At 52.0% G+C, this 23,178-nt stretch overlaps 1 protein-coding gene across 3 annotated transcripts in view; it reads right to left on the reverse strand.

Annotated features, from left to right (window-relative positions):
• Positions 1–260: 260 nt before the first annotated feature.
• The window catches only part of FRMPD3 (FERM and PDZ domain containing 3), a 37,050-nt gene continuing 14,132 nt past the window's right edge, over positions 261–23,178 (reverse strand). For all 3 annotated transcript variants that reach the window (XM_026848645.1, XM_026848644.1, XM_026848643.1), the window contains exons 13-15: positions 12,457–12,601; positions 5,029–5,850; positions 261–4,225 (exon numbers count right to left, since the gene is read on the reverse strand). In XM_026848645.1, coding sequence (XP_026704446.1) covers positions 1,359–4,225; positions 5,029–5,850; positions 12,457–12,601 — 3,834 coding nt within the window. In that variant the 3' untranslated portion in view covers positions 261–1,358. The remainder of the gene's footprint in view (positions 4,226–5,028; positions 5,851–12,456; positions 12,602–23,178) is intronic.

Below are 23,178 nucleotides of genomic sequence, written 5' to 3' on the forward strand. Positions count from 1 at the left end.
GGACAATACCTTCCCTGTCCCTGCTGGCCACACTATTCCTGATACGAGCCAGGATGCTGTTGGCCTTCTTGGCCACCTGGGCACACTGCTGGCTCACATTCAGCAGCTGTCGACCAGCACCCCCAGGTCCTTTCCCACCAGGCAGCTTTCCAGCCACTCTGCCCCAAGCCTGTGGTGTTGCAGGGGGTTGTTGTACCCCAAGTGCAGGACCCGGCACTGAGCCTTGTTGAACCTCATGCAATTGGCCTCAGCCTGTCCAGATCCCTCTGCAGAGCTTCCTTACCCTCGAGCAGATCAACATTCCCACTGCAACTCTTTGGGCCCAGCTGTCAGCCAGTTTTTTACCCAGTGAAAAGTACGCTCCTCCAAGCCAGGAGCAGTTTATCCGGGAGAATGTTGTGAGAAACGGTGTCAAAAGCTTTACTAAAGTCTAGGCAGACAACATCCACAGCTTCTCCCTCATCTACTAAAGTGGGTCACCTTGTTGCAGGAGATCAGGTTAGTCAAGCAGGACCTGACTTTCATACACCCATGCTGACCGGACCTGATCATGCTGTCCTGCACGTCCTGTGTAGTGGCACTCAGAATGGGCTTCTCCATAACCTTCCCTGGCACTGAGGTCAGGCTGACAGGCCTGTAGTTCCCTGGATCCTCCCTACTCGCATACATTAAGTCCTTGCCTGTTGCACAGGCAGTACCTGTGCTCAGGACTAGGGCACTGATGCCTAAGCAGTGAAATTAGAGCCCACTAGGGTAACCTAGCTCTGCCCCAGGATTATGGCATCCTGCCTATGCTAGGACTACTTTCCAAGCCCTAGCATAGCAGCAGGGACTTGCATCCCAGAAATCCCTTCTGCTACTAATTATGTTGCATTTGTGGGCCAGGAAGATCCTGGAGGCAGAAGAGCTGTTTACGTGGCAAGTTTGACTCCAAATTGCCCAAGTGAAGCCAGGAGATCTCAGCTCAGTTCCTGCTAAGTCACTGGCCCACCATACACCGTGACAAGAGGTTTTTGCTTAAGTGAGGCCCAGAACCCCATGAAACCAAACTAACGTGGAGACGGAGTGACTGTGTTCCCCAAGTACCATCACCGACCAGTCAACTTGGGAGAGCAAGCAGGACAGCTGCTTGAGACCCCTGACGAGCTGGTTGCACAACTTGTGACAGGGCATGAATTTACCCTTCAAAAACACCACCAACACAACCATCCATTCTGCAGAGATAATAGAGTGTCTTGGCTACCGCAAACCCCAGTAGGTGTGGGCCTGTAGACACACATCCTCACCACACCTATGTGATTTGAGAACCACTAGCACATGGCCCAGCACACACTGGCTTCTTGGGTTTTGTAGCTGGCTTACTTATTGATCAATGTCTTTAGGGAGCGTGTGAGCGTGCTCATGACAGTGGCAACTGTGGCTGACTGGCGGGCAAGCTGCTCCACCGTCTGCTGGTGGCTCAGCGTTCTGGCTGTGGACTCCTCCGCAGCCTTCAGGAGGAAGGTGTAGTTTCTCACTACTTCTTCCACCTTCGTCAGCAGCTCTTGGCGCTGGGACTCTGAGCGCACGACGTACACCAGCCTCACAAATGTTTCTATGAGACTGCTTAGCACCTGGAAGCTGCTTGTGATGGCGGAGAGCATGTGGGTAGGACTCTTGTCGACGGCTGCCACGCGGCGGCAGGATGCCCGGAACTCCTTGAACTTGAGGGCGAGCTCTTGCTTGTACTCAGCCAGCTGGGAGATGTAGGGTTTGCAGTCCTGGATGTCAGGGCTCACCACACACTGCCTCAGGATAGTCAGAAGCTCATTTGTGTCCAGCTGCACCTGCAGAAACCCATTAGGAAAGCTGTAGGCATGGCCTCGAAGAGTGTTGATCTTTGCCAGGCTCCCCTCAAAACTAGAGGTCCTTAAATCTATTTCCTGGGTCTGACTTTCATTGGGACTGCTGCAGGCTGTTGCATCTAGGACCTGAAGAGTCCTGCTCATAACTGGGACCATCTGATTGTCCAGCTTCATTCCTGGGAGTATCTGCATAGGGATGGAATAGGACAGCTCATCCTTCTCACTCCCATCATCTGCAACATCACATTTCCTGTAGTAGAAGCAGTACCGGATGGAGCAGCACTTCTCATCCTCCATGTCTTCATCCCGTAGCTCAGTGGGACTTGGATATATCTCCTCCTGCACAGAGAACACTGCTGAACCCTTCTGGTTCTTTTTCTCCTGTGCTATCTGGACATAGGAGGGGTCAGCCACTCCAGAGGCTTCCTGGATTTTGCTCTTCAGAACAGGACAAAGGATGCTGGGTTCCAGCTCTTTCTGGGGGCCTTTCTGCTTGGTTGTATAGATGTTCTGGTAGATGTCAGAGGACAGGGATGTCCTATCAGTCTTATCTATTTCACTGACACTGTAGCGACGCAAGAGCTTCCTGTAGTGTGGAGCACCCATGCACTCCCCTGGGGAAGTGCACGTTGTCAAACAGGACATGCTGTTCTCTGGATCTGACCGGTAGTCTCTGGACTCTAAACTTGTGGATCGTATCCTCTTGCCTTTGGAAGGGCTGCTCATGCTTGTCAACCTAATGGCTTCTGACTGCTTCTGGTCATCAGTAACTTTATCCCTCCCTCGCCTCTCCAGTTCTGGCATCACCAACTGGTTTGGGGGTGGTCTCACCCCACGGCAAATCCGCTTGCAGTCGCAGCTGCGCCTTTGCTCCCTGGACATCCCTGGGACTTTTTGCACAGGACTGCTCCTTAGCTGGCAGCTACAGCGCCCAGGGGCAGGAGGGTGCAGATAATCCTGTGGTGGGAGGTCCCCTTTGCTCTTTGGCTTGAGCAGCTCTTCAAGGAATTCCAGCTCATACTGCTTTACCTTCTGCAGCTGGGCCTGCCGCTCATCTGTCTCCTTCTTCAGCCGGGTTGGAAACGTTGCAGAGAACAGGTTCCTCAACCTGAAGGGAGCTTTTGGAGCTTTGGGTTTAGCTGGGACATCAGCATCTTGCTGGGTCACCTCCAAGACTTTTTCTACTTTTTTGGAAGGCACAGTGCTGATCTGCAAGCTGTCGGATCTGGACACCAGCTGGATGGGCCCTTTGGGTTCCTCACTGGTGCTCCTGAAAGTGGTACCAGGTAATGGAGAGTGCAGATTGTTACTCTCAGCTTTTAAGCTTTTGGCTGAACTTTCCTGTTGCATTTTCTGTCCTTGGTTTGACAGAGCTGTGTGTTTCTGAAAGACAAGGCCTGTGGCTTCCCCACCTGCCTTCTGACCTGGCTCTCCGCCTGTGGCTTTTGCTGCAGCTTCTCTACACACTTTTTGCTGGTAGCTTTTAGAGGCAAAAGTCTTACCGGGCATCATTTCCTCACCTGCTGAAGCAAGGTGGAAACCTTCAGTCTTACTGCCATGAATTTCTTTAGGATTTGGAGAAACTTCACAGTGCTGCTGTGGAGAGAGTTGCTGCTGCTGCTGCTGACAGTTGCATAAGGTCTCTGCAGTTTGTGGACCTCCTTTAAGTTTCAAAGACTTGCTGCTGGCTGATGCACAACTGCTGGTACCATTCATGTTCTTGTCTTCTTTCGAGGCTGCTAGCACTGGGGGAGCTGAGCCTTTTGTGTTTGCCACTTGCTGAAGAGCAGCTGAAATGATGGCTGGAGTTACACCACTTTTCTGATCCAGGAGGAGCTTGGAGCTCAGCTGGATTTCTTTGGGCATCTTCTCTTGTAGATCCTGTGCCTGCTCCCTGCTTGGGGTGGCTGTGGCATGCAGAGATACCTCAAAGGCAGCTTTTGTGTGGCCTGCACCTTTGCATTCAGAGCCTAGAGCTGGAGCCCCCCTGTTCTGCTCGTTAAGCTGGGGGCTCAGCACTGGCTGGACAGCCAAGGTGTAGCTCTGCTCAGCACGCTGCTGCTCCTGTTTGCTCTTGCAGTTGGTAAGGCTGGGGCTTTGGTGAGAGAACGCTGGCTTCAGTGAAGGGCTCAGCTCCTGGCGGCCGAGGGGGTAGGGTGACGTGAGAACAGCCTGGGCAGCACAGCTCTGGATTCGGAAAGGCAAGTCCTTTCTGGCCAGGAGGTTTTCCTTGTTGATGTGTTGAGCGAGGAAGTAGGCTGCGTTCTGATGCTGCTTCATAGCAGAGACCATCTCTGAGACATCAGTTAGCTCTGAAGAGTTGGTTTCGTGGCCAGAATCCAAGGATGACTCAGGAGTGATGGCAGCCAGGACAATAAGACCTGAGGAGGGACACAAAGAAAACTCCAAGACAACACTCACACCACACTGCTATGAGGGGGAGAGGGGAACTCCATGCAGTAGGAGGGTCCCTGGATGCAGGACACAGCATCCCATTGGAGAAACTTTAGTGACTTCCTGCAACTAAGAGTTAATGCTTTTAAGAAACATCATTTGTTGGCACTGATGTGGCTTGCTAGTTCAATTCAGCAAGAGCTCTTGGCCCAGGAGAAGGACCTGGGAAACCTTTCTGTGTTAGAGATAGCAGAGCTACAGGGACTTGTCTGGAGCAAGAAGGAAAATTAGGCAACAGCTATTCTGCTGTAGTGAGTAGGGCAACCAAGGTGGGGAGAGGGACAAAGGACTGTGCTACCAGCAGGCTGGTCCCAGAGACACCCATCTGACAGCAGGTTTGCCCTGTGAAGGGCTCACACACTGCAAAACCTGGGTGGGAACCTGAGAAGACTGTGGGCTGAAGGTACCAGCTGAGTGGGGTCACAGCAGGGAGGAACTCACAGTTTGTTAGTGCCTCACTCCAGCACTGTGGCATGTGGACCATGGCAGATACAAGATAAGCAAGTGACTCCTGCAGCTGCTGTCAGGGAGAGAAGTCCCACCTTAGCTTCTTAGAAATCTTCTGAGCAGCAGCTTGGCTGCTCCTGCTACAGCCTGTTGCCACAACTTAGTTTTTACTAGAAGCTGCTCCACAGTCACATATAGGATAGGATAAGGAGACTAAAGGGAAGGATGTACCATAGGAAAGAAAGGCTATAGGAAAAAAAAAAGGTCACAGCCACTGAAATACCTGCTGTCTGCTGTGGTGGGGGATGCGGACAATCCTCTGAAGCAGCCAGGGCTTCCAGTGCCTGCAGGGTGGACACCAGGGCATCGTCCAGCTCTTGGGCATGGTCTCGGACTGTCCGTGGTTGCACGTTGTCTATCAGCGTGACGGGGATCTCATCGTAGAGGATGCCACAGAGGTGCCGGCCCTGCTCCTGGCTCTGGGCAGCTGCCCGGCGCTTGGGGTCGTCCTCGTCCGAGCTGTTGTCTCGGAAGCCGGGAGGGGGGGCAGCAATGGCAGGGAGCAGGGATGTCGTCTCATCTTCTTCCTCATCGCTCCCAGGAGGGGGAAGCGACATCAAGTCCACCATATTGTCCCGGGTGCTGCCAGGCTTGCCCCCCTTGCACAAAGCCAGCCGGCTCTTGATTTTGGCTTGGCAGGACTCACAGTAGAACTGTGAGGCGTCGCTCCGCAGGTGGGTGTCTATGGTGTGTGCCCTGGCCCTGCTCGCGTGCCTGTCTTGGTCAAGGCCATCCGGGTCGTACTCATTAGCTGCCCCATTGTAGCCTTGGCCAGAGCTTTTGGAAGTGGGGTCAGATTTGGTCCTGGGACGAGTTTCCTCAAAAAAAATCAGGTTTTCATTGATATCCGTCGTGCTCTCTCTTTCCTTCCTCTGCTCTCGCATATGCAGGTAGCAAAAGCTGATGAGCTCCGAGTCCGAAGCCCTGGTGGCTGGAGCCCCAGCTGCTCCGGAGCCAGTGGCAGAGCCACCCACCAACCCGCTCTCCTTCTTTCCTGTGTGCCCCGCCGCAGCAGGCCGGTGGAGGTTGTGTGTGTTGATGTAATCTAAACCAAAACCACAACAGGCATATTAGCAGCAGCACCCGGGAGAAGGGAAAACAGCACGGGGAAGCTCCTGTGTACCCTGGAGAAGCATCAATGTGCCCTCTGCCCCCCAGCCCTTGGCATGCCGGGCTGCAGTGGGACACGCGTGCTCCCTGCAGCACAGCCAGGCTGCCTGGCTGGTCTTCTGAAAAAACAGCTGCAACCCACTGGGCCTATCTGTCAGTAACGAGTGGAGGAAGAAATGTCCTGCACGTGCAGATCACAGTCATAGAATGGTTTGGGTTTGAAGGCACCTTTAAAGGTCATCTACCCCAACCTCCCCACCATGAGCAGGGACATCTTCAACCTGATCCGGCTGCTCAGAGCCCTGTGCAACCTGACCTTGAAGGTTTTCAGGGATGGGGCATCTACCACCTCTCTGGGCAACCTGATCCAATGTTTCACCACCCTCATCATAAAAGATTTCTTCCTTATATCTAGACTGAATCTACCCTCTTCTAGTTTAAAATCATTACCCCTTGTCCTATCCCTACAGGTCCTACTAAGAAGTCTCTCCCCATCTTTCTTATAAGCCCCCTTTAAGTATTGAAAGGTTCCCTGAACCTTCTTTTCTCCAGGCTAAACAGCTCCAACTCTCAGCCTTTCCTCCTAGGAGAGGTGTTCCAGCCCTCCAATCGTTTTTGTGGCCTCCTCTGGACCAGCTCCAACAGGTCCATGTCTTTCCTGTACTGAGGACTCCAGAGCTGGACACAGCACTGCAGGGGGGTCTCACCAGAGCAGAGCAGAGGAGGAGAATCACCTCCCTTGACCCGTTGGCCTCTCTTTCTGCAGCCCAGGAGACAGTTGGCTTTCTGGGCTGTGACTGCACATTGCCAGCTCATGTTCAGCTTTTCATCCACCAGTACCCCCAAGTCCCTCTCCACAGGGCTGATCTCAGTCCCTTCACCCCCCAGCCTGTGTTGATACTGGGGGTTGCCCCAACCCAGGTGCAGGACCTTGCACTTGGCCTTGTTGAATCTCACAAGGTTCACACAGGCCCACTTCTTGAGCTTGTCCAGGTCCCTCTGGATGGCATCCCGTCCCTCAGGTGTGTCAACCACACCACTCAGCTGAGTGTCATCTGCAAACTTGCTGAGGGTGCACTTGATCCCACTGTCTGTGTCACTGATGAAGATATTAACCAGTGCTGGTCCCCATACAGACCCCTGAGGGACACTGCTCGTCACTGATCTCCATCTGGACACTGAGCTGTTGACCACCACTCTCTGGGTGCGGCCATCCAACCAGTGCCTCATCCATTGAACAGTCCATCCTTCAAATCTGTATCTCTCCAGTTTAGAGAGAAGGATGTTGTGGGGGACCGTGTCAAAGGCCTTACAGAAGTCCAGATAGATGACATCTGCAGCAATCCCCTTGTCCGCTGAGGCAGTCACTCCATCACAGGTCAGGCAGGAGCTGCCCTCGGTGAAGCCATGCTGGCTGTGTCGAATCACCTCCCTGTCCTCCATGTGCCTCAACATCGCTTCTAGGAGGATCTGCTCCATGATCCCCCCAGGCACAGAGGTGAGGCTGACAGGTCAGTAGTTCCCTGTCAGTAGTTTACCTGACTGCCATGACTTCAAATATCATGGAGAGTGACTTGACAACTATGTCAGCCAATTCCCTCAGGACTCTGGGAGGCATCTTGTCAGGTCCCATAGACTTACACATGTTCGGGTTCCCCAGGTGGTCACGAACCTGATCTTCTCTTACAGTGAGAGGGGCTTTGCTCCCCTAGTTCCTGTTGTATGGCCCATCCACAAAAAAGCTCTGGGAACGAGGCTGCCAGTGAAGACTGAGGCAAAAATTTGCTGAGTACCTCAGCCTTCTCCTCGTCTGTGGTTGGCAGTTTGTCAGTGGTGCTCATTGGTAGTGTATTGCTTTATTTGACCTTCCTTTTCTGGCTGACATACCTATAGAAGCCCTTCTTATTATTCTTTGCATCCCTTGCCAAGCTCAGCTCCAGCTGCACCTTGGCCTTCCTGACCTCATCCCTACACAACCAGGCAGTGTCCCTGTACTCTTCCCAGGATACCTGTCCCTGCTTCCACTGCCTGGGCATTTCATTCCTGCTTTTTAGTTTGACTGGCAGGCCTTGACTCATCCATGCTGGTCTCTTGCCTTCCTTTCCTGATTTCTTACACCTGGGAACTGAGAGCTCTTGCGCTCTATGGAAAGCGTCCTTAAAGATCTGCCAGCTCTGTTCTGCTCCCGTGTCCCTGAGGGCAGTGTCCCAGGGGGTCCTACTAACTGACTCTGAACAGGCATGGGCTGGAAGGGGTTTCAGGTAATCAGCTTGGCTGTACCCCACCTCTGAGGCAGGAAAACCGTAACTAAAGAAACCTTCATATATGCCTGTGTGATGGAGGGGAGCACATGCCCATGGGCGACTTCGTATGCGCCACCCTTGCCTTGGCCTCTCCACCTGAGTGCATGGGTCTCTCTAGAGGAAAGGGTTAAGTCCCGAGGTATACCGATGTGTTGCCACCAAGAGCAGGAGGGGACTGCCTTCACTGAAGACAAGGGACCTTCTGGCTCTGAGAGATTAACCCCTCCCTGTGATAAGGAGAGAAGGGATGACCCGGAGGAGGCAGAAGGGAGAGGGATGTACAAACATTTACATGGTGGATGTGGAAGATGGCCAGCTCAAAAAAAGCCTATGTGGTATTGAAGAAGCTGACATGCCTTTTTCTCCTAAATCAATAAAATCTGGATTCCCATTAACAAAGAGTTGTTGGAAGTGTTTTAGTGAGGCCCTTAGGTGTGGCTGGGGTATAGCAATGATGGAGGCCAGAAGAGCCTTGAGGGTGGCTGGACAGGATTTAGAATCACTTGAGCTCCCGCCAGCAAAAGCCTTGTGACGCACTGATGGAGCAGGCCACCTCCTCATGTGGTTTGCGCCACTGTCTCCAGAATTATTACATGCTATAGAGTTTAATCATATAACATTTATAAATTTAAATGTTATGACATTTATGATAAGAAAGTATTGACCCTAAAGCTGTTGTTTTGTGAGGAATTAGATCAATGACACCACAGACCAGCAGCACAACTGATCAGTGCCCTTTTACAAACAACCTTTAGACATCAGAAATATTGTCCTGTTCCTCTCCATCTCCTCACCCATCTCTTTTCTAGACTAACCACAGCAAATTCCTTTAACCTTTCCAGACAGGTCTGTTTTTTACTGCTCTGGGCTGGACCCCATCAACATCGGCTACCTGGGAAGATGTCTTGTTTCTGTGCTGCATGACAGCAGCTGGGGGAGGCAGCAAGATCCCAGTAGCTTGCTGGGAGGCAGAGCTGGGCAGAACCAGCACAGTGGGCACTGAGACACAGGGATGCGGGTGCTGCATCAGAGTCACCAGACATAGTCAGAGGGCAAGGGGGACAGCCTAGCCGCATGCAGGACCAGGCTGCCTCTGTATGCCAGTTCACACGTTATATGGCAAGAAGGAATGGTTGTCACCAGTTTTGCATAATGATGGCCAGACCAAGCAGTTTTCCTCAGGAGACTGCTAAATGTGGCACAATATTGCCTTTCAGGGACACATCCAACGTAGCTTGGCTGACTTTTAAGTGACAGATGCCCCCCGGTCCCTCGTGCCTTGCTGGCCATGATCCATGCATGGTTTCTGTCTGGCTGACAGCTATCAGATCAGGCCAGCTCCAAAAGAGCCTTCTGCTTCTGTACTTCCTTGTGACAGCCTCCCCTTGCTCCCTTGTGAGAGACAAGTGCCTGAAATATTGCTTGAACTTCTGGCCAGTGGTCCAGCCCTCAGGAGGGGCATCTGTCTGCATTACAGGTTGAATTGTGCAGCTGTGATGAGAACGGCTGCCAGGGGGATGCAGGCTCTGTCTTACCAAGTATAAATGAAATCAAATAAATCCTAATTAAATTCATTAGCTGAAAAAATTGGGCAATTTGTCTCCCTAAACACACATTTGTGTTATACTGTTCATCACCTGCAATGCCAGAATCCCAATCAAAACAATACCTCTCTTGTTTATGGACACAGTGGTACGCAGAATTGACAGTTGTGTGAGTCAACATAAGACTCCGCAGCTGGGGACGTGCATTCAGTGCTGGGCTGGCAGCAGGGCTGTGGTGGACCGAAGCAGAGTCTTTCCCAAAGCCATCCCCCAATGAGGGGTCATGCCAGCAGCCTGTCAGCCTCACTGGCTGCCTGTGCTGAGCCAGCGCCTGTTGCTGAATGGGGCCAAAGCTCTAAAATCCATAATCCAGCTGCTGGATGCGCAGGGCGGGGAAGGTCTTGACAAAGCTGAGAGAACCAAGGGCATGGAGCTGCCTGGCTGACGATGGATGTTGGTGGGGGCCAGGAGAGGAAGGGGCAGGGAGGTGAGTTGCCTGTGCAGCTCCAGCATGGCACAAATTTTCTGGGAGAGACCAAGGATCTGGCATATGGTTGTGCCGGGAAACGCGGAGATATGGATCTAACTGGCAGCATCTGGACAGAGCGTGCATTTCTAAAAATGTCTGCAGTTCAGCATGAGGTTTTAATGGGCCTCAGAGAAGACAGATGTGCTCCTCCTCTAGGCAAAAAGCATGGGCCAGGTCTTGATTTTACATTTAAGATTCTGGCACAGCCTGCCTGCAGCCTGGAAAGTCAAAGCCTGGACTAACTTGACTCATCCCACTGGGGCTTTCTTATCGTTCCTGCAGAGATGTGCTAATGATCAGCAGTCCCTGCTCCCTGTGATCTCCCTAGCTCCTGACAGCTCAGCCTGCAGCCATAGTGAGACCAGAACTGTAAGCAGGCTTTGTTTTCTCAATACACACTAAATTCACTCTTGAAGGATGCCTGAGCGGCTGGGCTGAATGTACTGTGTCTGCAGGGAAAGTGTCCCACTCCACTGCTCAGAGAGGTTTTCATTGCACCTCTGAGGACAGACCGGGCCATCCAGAGAGGGACTAGCTCTTTGTTATGAAGACCATGTATCTACTGCTCCATCACTGTGCTACCCACACTGTGACTTCCCCTCATATTCACTCCAGGCCCCTGCAGAGTAATATTGGTTTCTTGAGACTGTAAAGAAAAGGGTAAGATCTACTACTAGCATAGGTTTGGATTGTGCCCATGAAGCAAAATCTCCCCAAAGAAAAATCCTGGCTATTATCACTGTTGCTAGAGCGTGGAAAAACACCACTTGCACATGCTGAAACACCTCCTGAGTGACCAGTAACTGTGGGCGCTGCCAGTCTCCCTTCAAGCCCCTGGGGATGTTCTGGGATGCTCTCTGCTTCATACCACATTCCTCTGACTCCCCACAGCCATGTGTCCCTGTAGCCCATCTAAGGGTGACATGACCCAAGGAAGGACCACTCTGATGAGGGCCAGTTAAGTTGGAAACACCCTCCACTCACAGGAAAATGTGACTAAATGTGTTTCTGTAGGGCACCCAGAGCAGAGGGCACAGTGACAGCTGTCAATAAGAGGTGCAGGTGAAGAAACAAAAGGAAACCATGCGTGTATACTTACACCAACATCACCTGCCAGGTCCTTCTCTGGATTCACTGAGGTTGCCACAGATGCTTTCCTGATGCCTCTTGTGAGTGTGTCCTCCCACATGTGCCTAGTCCATGTCCCGGTGCCTTCCTCAGACCTCAGAGGCACTGAGTCCTTTCCCAAGGGCCCTGCTAGCTCTCAGCAATCCTCCCACCTCCTCCAGCTAGTCCCATCTCGAGGAGGCAGTTTTGACACTCTGCCAGCTTGTCACAGATCTCTGGAGCTGCAGTGTCACTCGGGAGGGCTGGGGACAATCTTCCAGAGTCAGCTGGGTTGGTATTTTGCCCATCTCCAGCCACTGATCCCATATTTTATATTTCCCCATACAAAAAACTTATTCAGTGTGAACACCTGCATGGAACAACAGCATGTAGCTCATGGCTGGCTCTTGTTTGAAATCACTCTAGAGAATCATTGGTCATTTTGAGGGTGACTCACACCTGCATCCCATCCTCAAGGAACAGTGCCTGGTGGGACAGAACCTGTCTTCAGCTGTTCTGGTCTCCTGCTGTGCCCAGACTCACCCTATGCTCCCTGCGTCAGACTGGGCACCTGAAAAGCTGAGCCACCAAAGTTTCCTTCCCGATTTAGGAAATGAGCAGAGCAGCTGTGCTTGCAGAGCTGTCCTTGCAGCCCAGACCCCACTGCTGAAGGCAGCAGGAGCGCAGTCCCTGTCTGGGTGCATAGACTCATGGGTGGCCTTGGGCATCAGGATGCTGGCCAAGGACTGTGTGCTGCATCCCTGTGGCAATGCACAGGCTGTTCTGCGAGGACCCAACATTTTGCTGGCAGCGTTACGGGTCTTTTCAGAAGCACCTCCTGGATCTGCTCTAGGAGCTGCCAGAACAACACTTGCAGAGAGTCCTCAGGGCCCAAGCTGACAGCACAAGTCAGAGCTTTTCAAAATGAGGACTTGTCTCCTTGCAACTTGTTTTTTGGTTCAAAGAGGCTCTGCTGGTTTTGCAGAGCCCTGGGCAGAGGGAGGAGAAGGGGGAGGCTGGGGAAGGGGCTCGCACAGAAAGCAGAGGCTGAAACGTACCTGCCTTGATAATCTGAGGTGGGGGTGGCTGGCTGGGGGCCCTGGAGAATATCATTTTCTTGGAGTCCACCAGGAGACGGCAGTAGCCTGCGATCAGGCAGGCGAAGTTGGTGGCTTCAGGCCACTCCATCAGCAACACCAGTGGCTGGAAGGCAAGAGAGGCAAAGTGCATGAGGGCCACGCGGCTCCACTGACACAGGACCAGTGTTCCAAAGGGCTGTGCAGGGGCCCTGCACTGGTGTAACTGGTGAGTTGGCTGCCACTTTTAGCACCCACACAGGAGAAACCAGCTGGGTGCACATCTTTACTCCAGATCATCCAACAAAGTGCTGTGCACAAGAAAGCACCTCGCTGCAGCTGTAATTGCCACTCTCTGACTCCCCTAAGGATGAGGAAGGAGATGGAGCCCTGCAGGGCCGAGGCTCTGCACGGACAGGGCCTCCATGCAACTGCCTCCTGTTTGTCTGCATGTTGATGCTCTAAGCCTACTTGCAAACACCAGCTTAACCGTCAGGCCCTGGGGAGCTCAAGGAGTTTGTGGCATCTCCAGCTGCCAGAACCCCTGTTTCATTGCAGGCACCATGTCGCCCTCCCACAAACTAAGACATCTGCTTCTAGCAAGATGGAGAAGGGGCAAAACCCCATTATAGGCTACCTCAGCCACCACCCTGAGCCTGTGGATCTTATTTAAATCTAACCCTTTGGAAAACTGACTTTGTGCTTAGGAGCAGATGGTGTCTTCTCTTTTAGGAGGGCATTTACTTCAACACTGAAAAAGGGCTTTGCTTGAAAGAGAATAAAAAAATCAGACACGATCTGCGTGACACATATCACACCATTGCACAATCTAGTGGCAGACACGGCGACTCCCCAACTCTCAGCTTGTCCCAGGGAGAAGGTTAGCGAGCCCGGCGAAACTGTCAGGGTGGGATCTGCTCTTACCTGCCTGGTGAGGTCCCATGTGCTGCTGGGACCTGGCTGGGCAGAGCAGCCTGTGCCAGCACAGCTCAGTCGACCTGTCCATGCTCGGTCTGAGCCCCCAGCACCACTTAAGGTGGACCCATGAGATGGTAAAAAAATGACAGTGCCTTCAATAGTTCTTGCATGGCAGCTCCAGCCCTCATCTACCCCTTGCGCAAAGCACCCTTACCTAAAGTACCTTTGCACCCAGGTACAGAGCTTATTTGGGGCAAAGGGGGGATGATTAGCTACTGCTGTGGTTCAGGCTGCCCATCCTGCCGCGCTCAGCCTCTTGCACACTGAAAGCCCTCCAGGACTCAGAATAACTCATTTACCACATTCAGGCCAGACCAAGCCTGTTTTAAAAAACACTTAAGCCTATGCAGTATGTAAAGCATTAAAACTATTTTGTTTTTCTTGTTTTATAACCACAGGAGGTTCCTGGTACCCACTGGCCAGTTCTGTGTTCTGCTCAACACTTGCTTTTTTAAGCCACCAAGTCAACTATGGCAAAGGAAGACCCAGCCTTACAGCACATCACGCTCTGGATCATACAACGCAATAAACCTGGGGGTGAAGCCATCAGCCCTGGGCAGAGCTGTGTGTGATCCCCAAGTCATGCCAGCCCCTGGCAGGGGCTGATTTCTTCTAGGGCCAGGGTAAAGAAGTTCCCTCTCTGGCTGCTGTACAGGAAGAGAAAGGAGAATAAATAACTCGATGTGGAAGAGAAATAACCCGACAAGTGAACATGCTCTGCTGAGAGGCTCTGCCCCTGCCTGCTTGACAAGGCTCTTTCTGCATCATGGAAAAACAAACCTGAGATGACACAGATCAAAGGGAAAGTATCAAGAAAGAAAGAAAGGAGAGAAGAGAATCTCCATGCAGCTTGAAGGAGGCAGGCATGCAGTGGTGAGGGGGGGGTGACACCTCTTAGCCCAGCTTCAGTCTTGACATAAGTGATGAAAGGAAATCATGTGTTCCAGTTCTGCTGTATGAAGCATCCTTAAAACAAGTGCCTTCTACACAGGGCTAAGCCTTCTTGGGTTTTTCAAGCCATCTGCTGAATAAAGAGACATTTGTGCCTTTCCTTCCCTCTGTTATGCAGCAGCAAGGGCTTGAGCACTAGCACCAAGAAAGGAAGCAAATGCCAAGGAGAGGAAAGCAGTGGCTGATGAGTATCCACTAGTGGGAGATTAAATGAAGAGGCCAAGGTGGGTTAAGAATTCCCTTTCAAAAGGAAAACCAGGGGCATAGTTTGTACCATGCCAGAGATTCACAGCTAGCTCTCAGGGACACCCAAGGCTGAGTGGCACAGAGTCACGAAGTGTCATTGCCTCCTTGTCAGCGCTCACTGTGCAGCTCTGCTCTCCCAGCTGGGTACCAGCACCTCTCAGACCCAGCCTTATTTCCATCTTTGCTCAGATACCTCTGCTTCAGGATGCTCCCACCCACCCAGAGATGGGACTGTAGGTTCTTGCTGGCAAGAAGAAGCCCCTGGATCAGTCCTCCTGAAGGGAGACAGGGCTGAGACACAGCCACCCCAGCTGGTGTTTCTTGCCTACAAATGAAACACATGCAACACACCAAGATGCTGTGAGCTCCCTGCCATGTCCCCGAGCCAGCCCAGCCTCCAGAGTGGCCTCCATGACTGCTGCATGGCATGCTGGGGTTAATTGTAGCACTGTGCTCTGAAAAACAGGAATCTTAATACTGATTAGCATTACAGCTTAGCGAGGGGTCTTAGAAATGATTATTCTCGCATCCTGGCAAGCAAGTTCTCTAGTTGTCAAGCATTCAAATATTGTTATTAGGGATTAAGTCACTTCAGGGCCAGCTTGAAGCTGTCCACCTGCACTGGCAGCAGTGCTTCAGTGAGCTCCCCATGACCCAAGAGCCCACGCTGCAGGGGCTCTGTGTCCTGCTGATGCATTATTGGCTGTTTAAAAAGATAGCAAATGTGAGCAAAGCTGCTGCAGTTGGGCTTGTGCATCTCTCCCGGCCTCAGTGGCCTCTCTGATGCTCACTAAGAGAGGGCTGGCTGTCACCCTTTCCCACGTGGGGTTACAAGACTGCATCTCTCTCTTCTACCCACTTAGGTAATTTTGCCAAGATTGCAGCATCTCGGCTACCTTCAAGACTTCCACTCTGCTGTCACATCTCCCTGAAAGCGGCCAACAGATATGAAAGTGATTGGTGGGGTCAAGAGGCAAAGAGGCAACACGATCGCAGCAGCCTTGTTTCCTTGGGCAATCAGGCTACAAAGGGGAGGTGTCAGGGATGGCAGCTGACAGAGATGTTATTTTTAGACATTGGCAGTCTTGGTCACTCTGTTCATGCAGGCGAGGCAAATAAGATCGCATGGATGCAGCCAGGCACAGCCGAGCTGAGCAAACATTGACTTTCTGAACAGTTGCATGAAAATTTTCCAACTAATGTTGCTTAGGGCTTTAGATGGTAAATTCAGGGCAGCTTTGCAGGGACCTGCTCTAAGTAACAATAATGCAGGACTGTAGTCTGTGCTTTGGGCTTCTTTGTGATGCTCATGTCTTATGGCCAGTGGGACTGACCTCCTTCCCTTTGGAAACACCCTGCAAGGAGCAGTGAGTCCTCACGCCTGTGGTCAGTATTGGCCTGGTCCCCACAGGGCTGGGGCTCTTGTAATGTCCCTGCCTCCCCCTGCAATTTTTTTTAACCTGCTGCTCAGTCTCAACCAGACCTGATAGAAAAGCAACAACCTGAAAGAGTATGAAACTTCATTAAGTTTTCTAAACCTGGTGGTGTCGTAGAGCAGAGTCTTTGGTGAGCAGCTGGAAGGCAGGGGAGGATGCAGCAGGAGCAAAACTGATGTCACTCCTCTAAGACCTGCTCCCTGCCCCATCGGCATGGATTATTTTGGAAGTGGCCACAAAATTCCCAGATGATAATCAGGAGATGGTGTTAATCACCAATGGGGAACAAGTTATTAACTAGGATAATGCTCTGGTTATCCTCCTGCCATGCACCAATGGTGTGTCTCACGCCAACCAGCCCATCCTCTTCTTTCTCTCCACCATGTTCTTGCTGAGCCAGAGGCAGCAGCTCATATCTCAATGGCCCCAAGTGTTCTGGCTTCAGCTCTGGCTTCCATGGGATGCCAGAGCAGAAATGCCTGTCTTATTTTTGTCAGGTCAGCAGCACCTTTAGGCTGAAAGCTGGTTTTACACAGGAGCAAACTTACTGGGATAATCCTACTGCTCTAATAATGCCAAACGTCACATTCCTAGCAGGATGCACAGGTAAAAGTTCATCACTGACCTGTAATATGCCAACATGAAAAGAAGCAAATTTTTTTCTAGACCTAACATTTCTAGACCTAAAATTCCTAGACCTAGCAAATTTATTTTCTAGACCTAAATGCTTACTACCAGCCTGGAATTATTGATGTTTTGATCTTTCAATCATACTGGTGTTCTAGATTTTCTAGTCCTAATGAGAAAAACACATTTTTCACTTAAAATTTCCTTCTTGGCAATCAGTCTCTCTGGAAAGTAAAACAAAATAAATTTGATCTGGATATAAGAGATAAGTTTTCCATTAGTTTATTAAGGATATAGTGCTTTTTCTATTATGCCCTGCCTTTAAATCAAACCTTGATGTCTTTCTGGAGGGTATTCTCTTTTTCAGACAAAGGTGAAGATTACACAGAAGAACGTCTGGAGGAAATTTTATGGCAAGTGTTATGCTAGAGGATCATAACAGTCCTCGTATTTAAATTAATTTATGACCCGATCTATGCATGCTATAACCTTAAGCTTATGTGCATTTCCTTTTAATCTCCCCCTTTATCATGTACTTTGGGTCTTACCCTGCTTCCTTTAATATAGTACAGTAGAAAGGTGGGAGATGAATTTACATAATTTATGTACCCTGGTTTACTTGAGGTGCACTGCCAAGTTTATATTTAATAATACAGGCATCTGGACCTAACAAGACATCAGTCAATTTTTCACTTGTACACTGACCTTTCCTTCCCTCCCTTTAAGCATTATTAACTCAGCTCTATCAATACCAGGCTGCTGTGATTAGGACAATTATTTCCCATTTGTTGATCAATAAAGCTCCTGCCTTTGTTAGCAGCAGTGTCTCCTTCCTTAGAGCCTGAGCAGCCACCACCTCTGCCAGATAAACACCCTCCTTGTTCCCTGCACGGTCCCAAACAATGTCACAGCAGATGAAGAGGTACCTCTATAGACTGCAAACTTGTAGGTGCCTCCTCCTCTCCACTTCGATGGGGGTGCTGTGTCCCCTGGCAGTGCTGCTGTGTCCCGGGGAGGCACAGGTCCAGCCTACACCCTCGCACCAAGCTGCAGCTGCCACCCTGGCTGGCTTTCATCTCCTCCCCAGCTACTCAAAGGGCTTGTGCTCTTCCTCGTGGGTTTTCTAATAACCACAGCCTGATGGCACTTTTGGCATACCCCACATTTCCTATTTGCTGAAGCGAGTTCTCAGGACTCCCAGGATTGCAGCACCATCGGGCTGCACTCATGCTCACAGCATTGGACACCTTTTTTTTTTTTTTTTTTTTTTTTGTGTGTGTTTTTTTTTTCTTTTTTTTTTCTTTTTTTTTAAATAAACAAATCAAATTTGGCTTTGCAGGCTTGGAAACTCATCCTCTCCACATGTCGTCTGGCTCTTCTGTTTCTGGCAGGCTCCCATGTTTCTGGCTGGCTCCTGTCCTGGGTGCCTGTGGGCAGCACTATGGGTGGCACCGGGGCTGGCACCACATGCTGGTACATGCTTTGCTTTATATCCCACTAGAAAGGCTCTGCGAGGCAGGAAACTGCATCCACCTCTCCCACCCCAAGTACTGAGCCAAAGGAAATCTCAATTCCTCCCTCTCTCCTGCGAGATGACAGTGTTTCAGAATGGCTTAATGCAAATAAAGAAGAAACCATTTTAGGGAACCAGAACCTTTAGGTCCATCATCACTCCAAAGCCTCGCTTTTTGTGTTGGAGAAATCCGATGAGCTTCAATGATTTCTCGCATGCGTGGGAATAATGCTGGCATCGCCTGCCCTCATCAGTATGATGGGGCTCCCCACCATTTTCAGGTTACAGTTTGGCAAACACACATAGCACCGGCCTCGGCACCCACAGCATGTGGCTGGAGGAAGCACTGCTGGGCTGGGGTCAGCTGCAGCCCTGCAGGCAGTGAAGGCTGGGAGGCAGGGGGGGTCACCATCCCATCGCCACGAGAGGGAGGGGTGGCTGGTGGACAGGGCTTGGCTCCTTCCAGGGGAGAGAAGAAGGCTGCGCCCCAGCCAAGCATGGCAGCTTTTTATTTCCCTGGCAGGCTGGAAACATGTGGGACCCCTGGGAGGCCGACATCAATAGCCAGATTCCAGGCACAGCAGCAGCCGGGGATCTTTCTGAATTAATTTTTCCTTTGTTTTCCTCTGTTGAGTCTTGATCTCGGCTAAAGTGCTGGTTGGCTGCTGGCCCTGCTGGGAGACATGAAGTCAATTACTCTGATGCCTTTGATTGAATTGTGTTTGGTGAGCAGCCAGCTGCTGTGGGCTCCTGCCCCGCAGCCCGGCGTGGGGACAAGGTGCAGCCTAGGACAGCTCCTCCATTCAACTGCAGATGCTTGTTTGGGCTCAGGCAATCCGGCTGCCCCACGAGCATTCCTCTTCCATTCCCACTCAGACGGCTTCAGCAGCTTTTTTGCCAATGTCAAGCCTGTTAATAATAAGAAGCCCAGCGGCGTGTATCTGTGTAAATCAGAAAGGAGAAATGCTGCATTTGAAAAGGCATTTCAGCAAGAACAAACCAGTTGCCTCTGCAGGAGCTGAACGTCAGCAGCTGGCTCCGGTGTGTCCATGGGGCTGAGCAGTTCTCCCCATGCCTCCTGCACCCCATCAGCACTGCCATGCTTGTCTGGATGCTGGGGTGGAGATGCTGACACTGCCCTTCCTGGGACACTGCGAGGTAGAAGAGGACTGCGCGGTCCTGTGCCGGGAAGGTTGGGGATGCGTGCCTGGAAGCCCAGATCTGAGGCATTGATTGCTCTTCAGTGCTGGTCCCAGCACTGCTGGGCAGCTGGAGGGGGAAGCCCCAAGGAGAAATGACAGCCCCAGCACAGAGGGGACTTTGCCAGGTGGGAATGACCACATGATCCTGCCAAATGCCCGCACCACACAGTGCAGCTGGCCTCGCGCTGTCCTGCCCCCAGCTGCATGCTGTGGATTTTCTCAGCGTTGCCAAGCAAACCTGCCCCACTCCCTCTGTGGCTGTTGAGGCGAAGCCTGCTCCTCTCCTCCCAGCAGCTCCCTTGGACATTGCAGGGAATAAAAGTCCTGCTTGCACCCAGTAGCAGAGTCCTGGAGGGTTTTGTTCCTCTGTCCTGAGGTTGCGCAGCTCTTCTACAAGGGGTCCCACCAGCATTTGTGCCCCCCCTACCAAACAGCTGAAGAAAGCAAAGCAGAGGCACCAGCCCTGGGCTTGTATCCTACATGGGCTGTTTTAAACAGAAACCGAAGCCCAGGATGGAAAAGGTCCAAAACAAACCAATTACCTACCCAGTGAATAATTTATAAGACAAACATAATTTCTTTTCTTCCTGAATTAAATGCAAATGGTTTATGATCTCCTCAAGCCTGCTTGTTACCTGAAAACCTTCCCCCGCTCCTTCCCAGCAGGTATGTCTGGGCTGTGGTTGCAGGCAAGGAGCAGCTAAGGACGTCTGGGTGGAGCTGGCTGGTGTGGTCAGGGTGTGCAGACCTCCCGGCTGATGACTGCTCTGTGACCTGACCCCTTTTTTTTTAACTCTTAGGATCAACTACACATCAATAAACCTGGCACTTAGAAATTCAAAATGGCCTTTCTGCACAAATCCCTTCACCGTCACTGACCATCTGCTGTTTCCACAGTAACCCAGCAGCTGCCACAGGCCGCCACCACCCCACCGATTCAGGCCAGCTCACCCACATCCCTGCTGGTACCTGGGTGTACCAGAGCTGCCCCAGCACCCCGCAATGCAGCACCAGAAATCACAGTGCAACGGGCCCTGCTCTGCTCTGCAGTCTGCAGGGTTCTGACAGACCTCAGGGGGTGATACGGATTTGAGCACAGGTCCCCAAAGCAGTCAGGACACTACTTCGAGCACAACTCTCTAAAATGGTTTACGATGGAAACAGATTTATTTGCAACCCAGGGCTTTAGCCAGAGACATCATCAGTGCAATAGAATAACTGCAGAAAGCAGATTAGAACTGCGATCTTTTTGCCTGCTTTTCTTAGCCTGCCTCATCCGTTGCTGTCCTGCATAGCATTATCATATGCTTCATTTTGGAGCAGACATTCTGCCTTCAAAACCCAGCCCTTTGGATAATGGTTAAATAAAGACAGATAACAGCAGCCTCTGCACCGGTGGGGTGCTGTTGAGCCTGCTGAGATTCACAAATGGGCGGGCAGGCAGAAGGACTTTTGGGGGCTGCAGGCAGCTGCCTGGGATTTCTCAGGGAGATGAAGCTGCTGTGCACAAGTACGTGCCGGTGGAAGTTGTACGTGAGCTGCCTTTTCTCCAGCAATTTGGAGGCTGGATGGAGGGGATATGGGAGAAAGTCTACTCCTACAGCAGGAAAGGGCTGGTGGTGTTCGGCAGTTAATTACTGCCGCAGAGCGTGGCTGAGGGGAGAGGCACTGCAGGATCTCTGGAGAAGCCTGGTGGGAATTGCCACCTAATTTACAGCAGATGGACGTCGCCATCACCTCAGCCCCTAGCACATCTGCCGCTCCTGCAGCCAGTCTGAGCCATGCGCCGGGCTGTGTGCCCTCTGCCACGCCAGGGAGGGGCCGGTGGCACCAGGGGGGCCTGTGCACCCCACTGTGACCTCAATGAGGTGCCGGGGCTGAGCAGAGCTAACGCCGCGTGTCTCCCTGCGTGGCAGCGGGGACACGCCGTGTGCCCAGCGTGAGCCGTGAGCAGCCAGTCATGGGGTCCTGACCAGTCTATTATTAATATCATGATTTATACACACATGGGAGGGGCATGGGCACCAGGAGGAACCAGGAGGGATACTCATGGTTTAGATGATATCCCTTGGTTATATCTGCTCTGTAGGCAAGGAGGTGGAGACCCGATGGGCTCCTGCACAGCCCAGGCTGCAGGAGGGAGGTTTGAGGGTTTTGAAGGATATGGACAGGCACAGCAGAACTCTGGCACTTCACCTGGGCAACGACTGACTTCAGTGGGATGCAGAAGAGGGAATATTACAGCTGAGCAAATACTCACTGAATTACAAATGCAAAAAACAGGCTTTGGGCTGTTGGAAGGGATAACCAAGGCAGAGGGGATGAGGATGAGTGCAGAGGCTACTGGGGTGTTACTGCAGTTCAGCAGAGCTGCTGGACCAGGCACAGCGGCAGCAGGAAAACGGAGGAATTAATGAGCCTGGTCGGAGGAAATGCTAAAATCCACCAGAAGAGGAGGCAGCAGGAGAATCCTAAACAAATCCACCCTGATTACATCTGTGAGGCTATGGCTGAGAGCGCAAGGAAGGGGCTGCAGAGAGGGCTGGGGGGGAGAGACCTTGCAGGAGATGAGGAAATGCAGAGGCAGCCAGCAAAGCAGCTCAGCTTCATCAGCCTCAGGGGGAAAAGGGATTGATGCGGGAGCAGCAAAACTGACCTACAGCCAAAGGCTTGGAGGGCTCGTGCAGATACACCGTCTGCTACGCAGCAGCAGCTCCATGGCCCACAGCGGTCACAGCTCCACCGTGTCAGGTGGCATGGCATGGGACAGCCTCTGCCAAGCACTGCTCCTCCCTAATTTAGCCCAAACTTGATCTTAACTCTGTTCTGCTGAATTGAAAGTGGGAGGAGAGGAGATGATGAGGCTTGGCATTTATCTGTCAGGTTGCTGCCTCTCAGCTCTGTCCTTCCCCACAGGGCAGGGAAGAGCTGGGCGCAGGGAGGCAGTGAAACTTGAGGATGCCCTGGGGCAGGCAGAGAGCTACCTGCCTGTGAGTCTGCTGGAAAAGTGTCCTAGCTTATTAAAAACCTGAGCAAAGGCCAGTGGAAGATGTCCTTTGGATCTTGTGGCTGCTGGACCAGACACCAAAGGCGGCAGTGAAGCTCTTACTGTATTGTTGACAGTCCGTCTGAAGGGTTTGGGACCCAGAAGAGACAGGAGACCGTGAGGGGTGAGGAGGGGTGGTGGGGCCTGACCATGGGGATTGACTACCAGAACCAGTACTGCACCACCCAACTAACTGGGGATGGCAGGATGATAGATAACACACATAGCCCAGGAGGCCGTGTATGCCAAGGAGTGGAAAGACTGCTCCGTGGGCTAAAGGATAATGGAGACAGCTGGCAAGGTTCCCAGGGGGTGGCTTACTGGAGCCAGAGACACCCATGGCCAGGGATGCCCAGTGATCTCTTCTCGCACTCTGAGCCTGACACCACCCCTCCCATTATTTCCAGTTCACTCAACGACCCTGTGTGGCTTGACAAGTTCCTTGAGTGCTGCTAGCACACAAACCATCATCAGTTTTCTCCAGTACCTTCATCCAGCCCAGGTATGGCCACGGCCCGCTCCTCTCCAGCCCCGAGCAGAGGGTGCTGTCCTGCCTCCAAGGGGCCCTGCTACCTGCCCAGCCTGCGTCACCCCCACCTGGCCCAAGGACGCTGCTACGCTGCTTGCATCCTTGGGCAGGTGTTTGGGTCATGGCCAGAACACCACCGTGCCTGTACAACCCCCCAACCTCCAACCCCCCCCCCC

Source organism: Athene cunicularia (genome assembly GCF_003259725.1).
Source record: "Athene cunicularia isolate RWA chromosome 4 unlocalized genomic scaffold, athCun1 chr4_part3, whole genome shotgun sequence".
Lineage (NCBI taxonomy): Eukaryota > Metazoa > Chordata > Aves > Strigiformes > Strigidae > Athene > Athene cunicularia.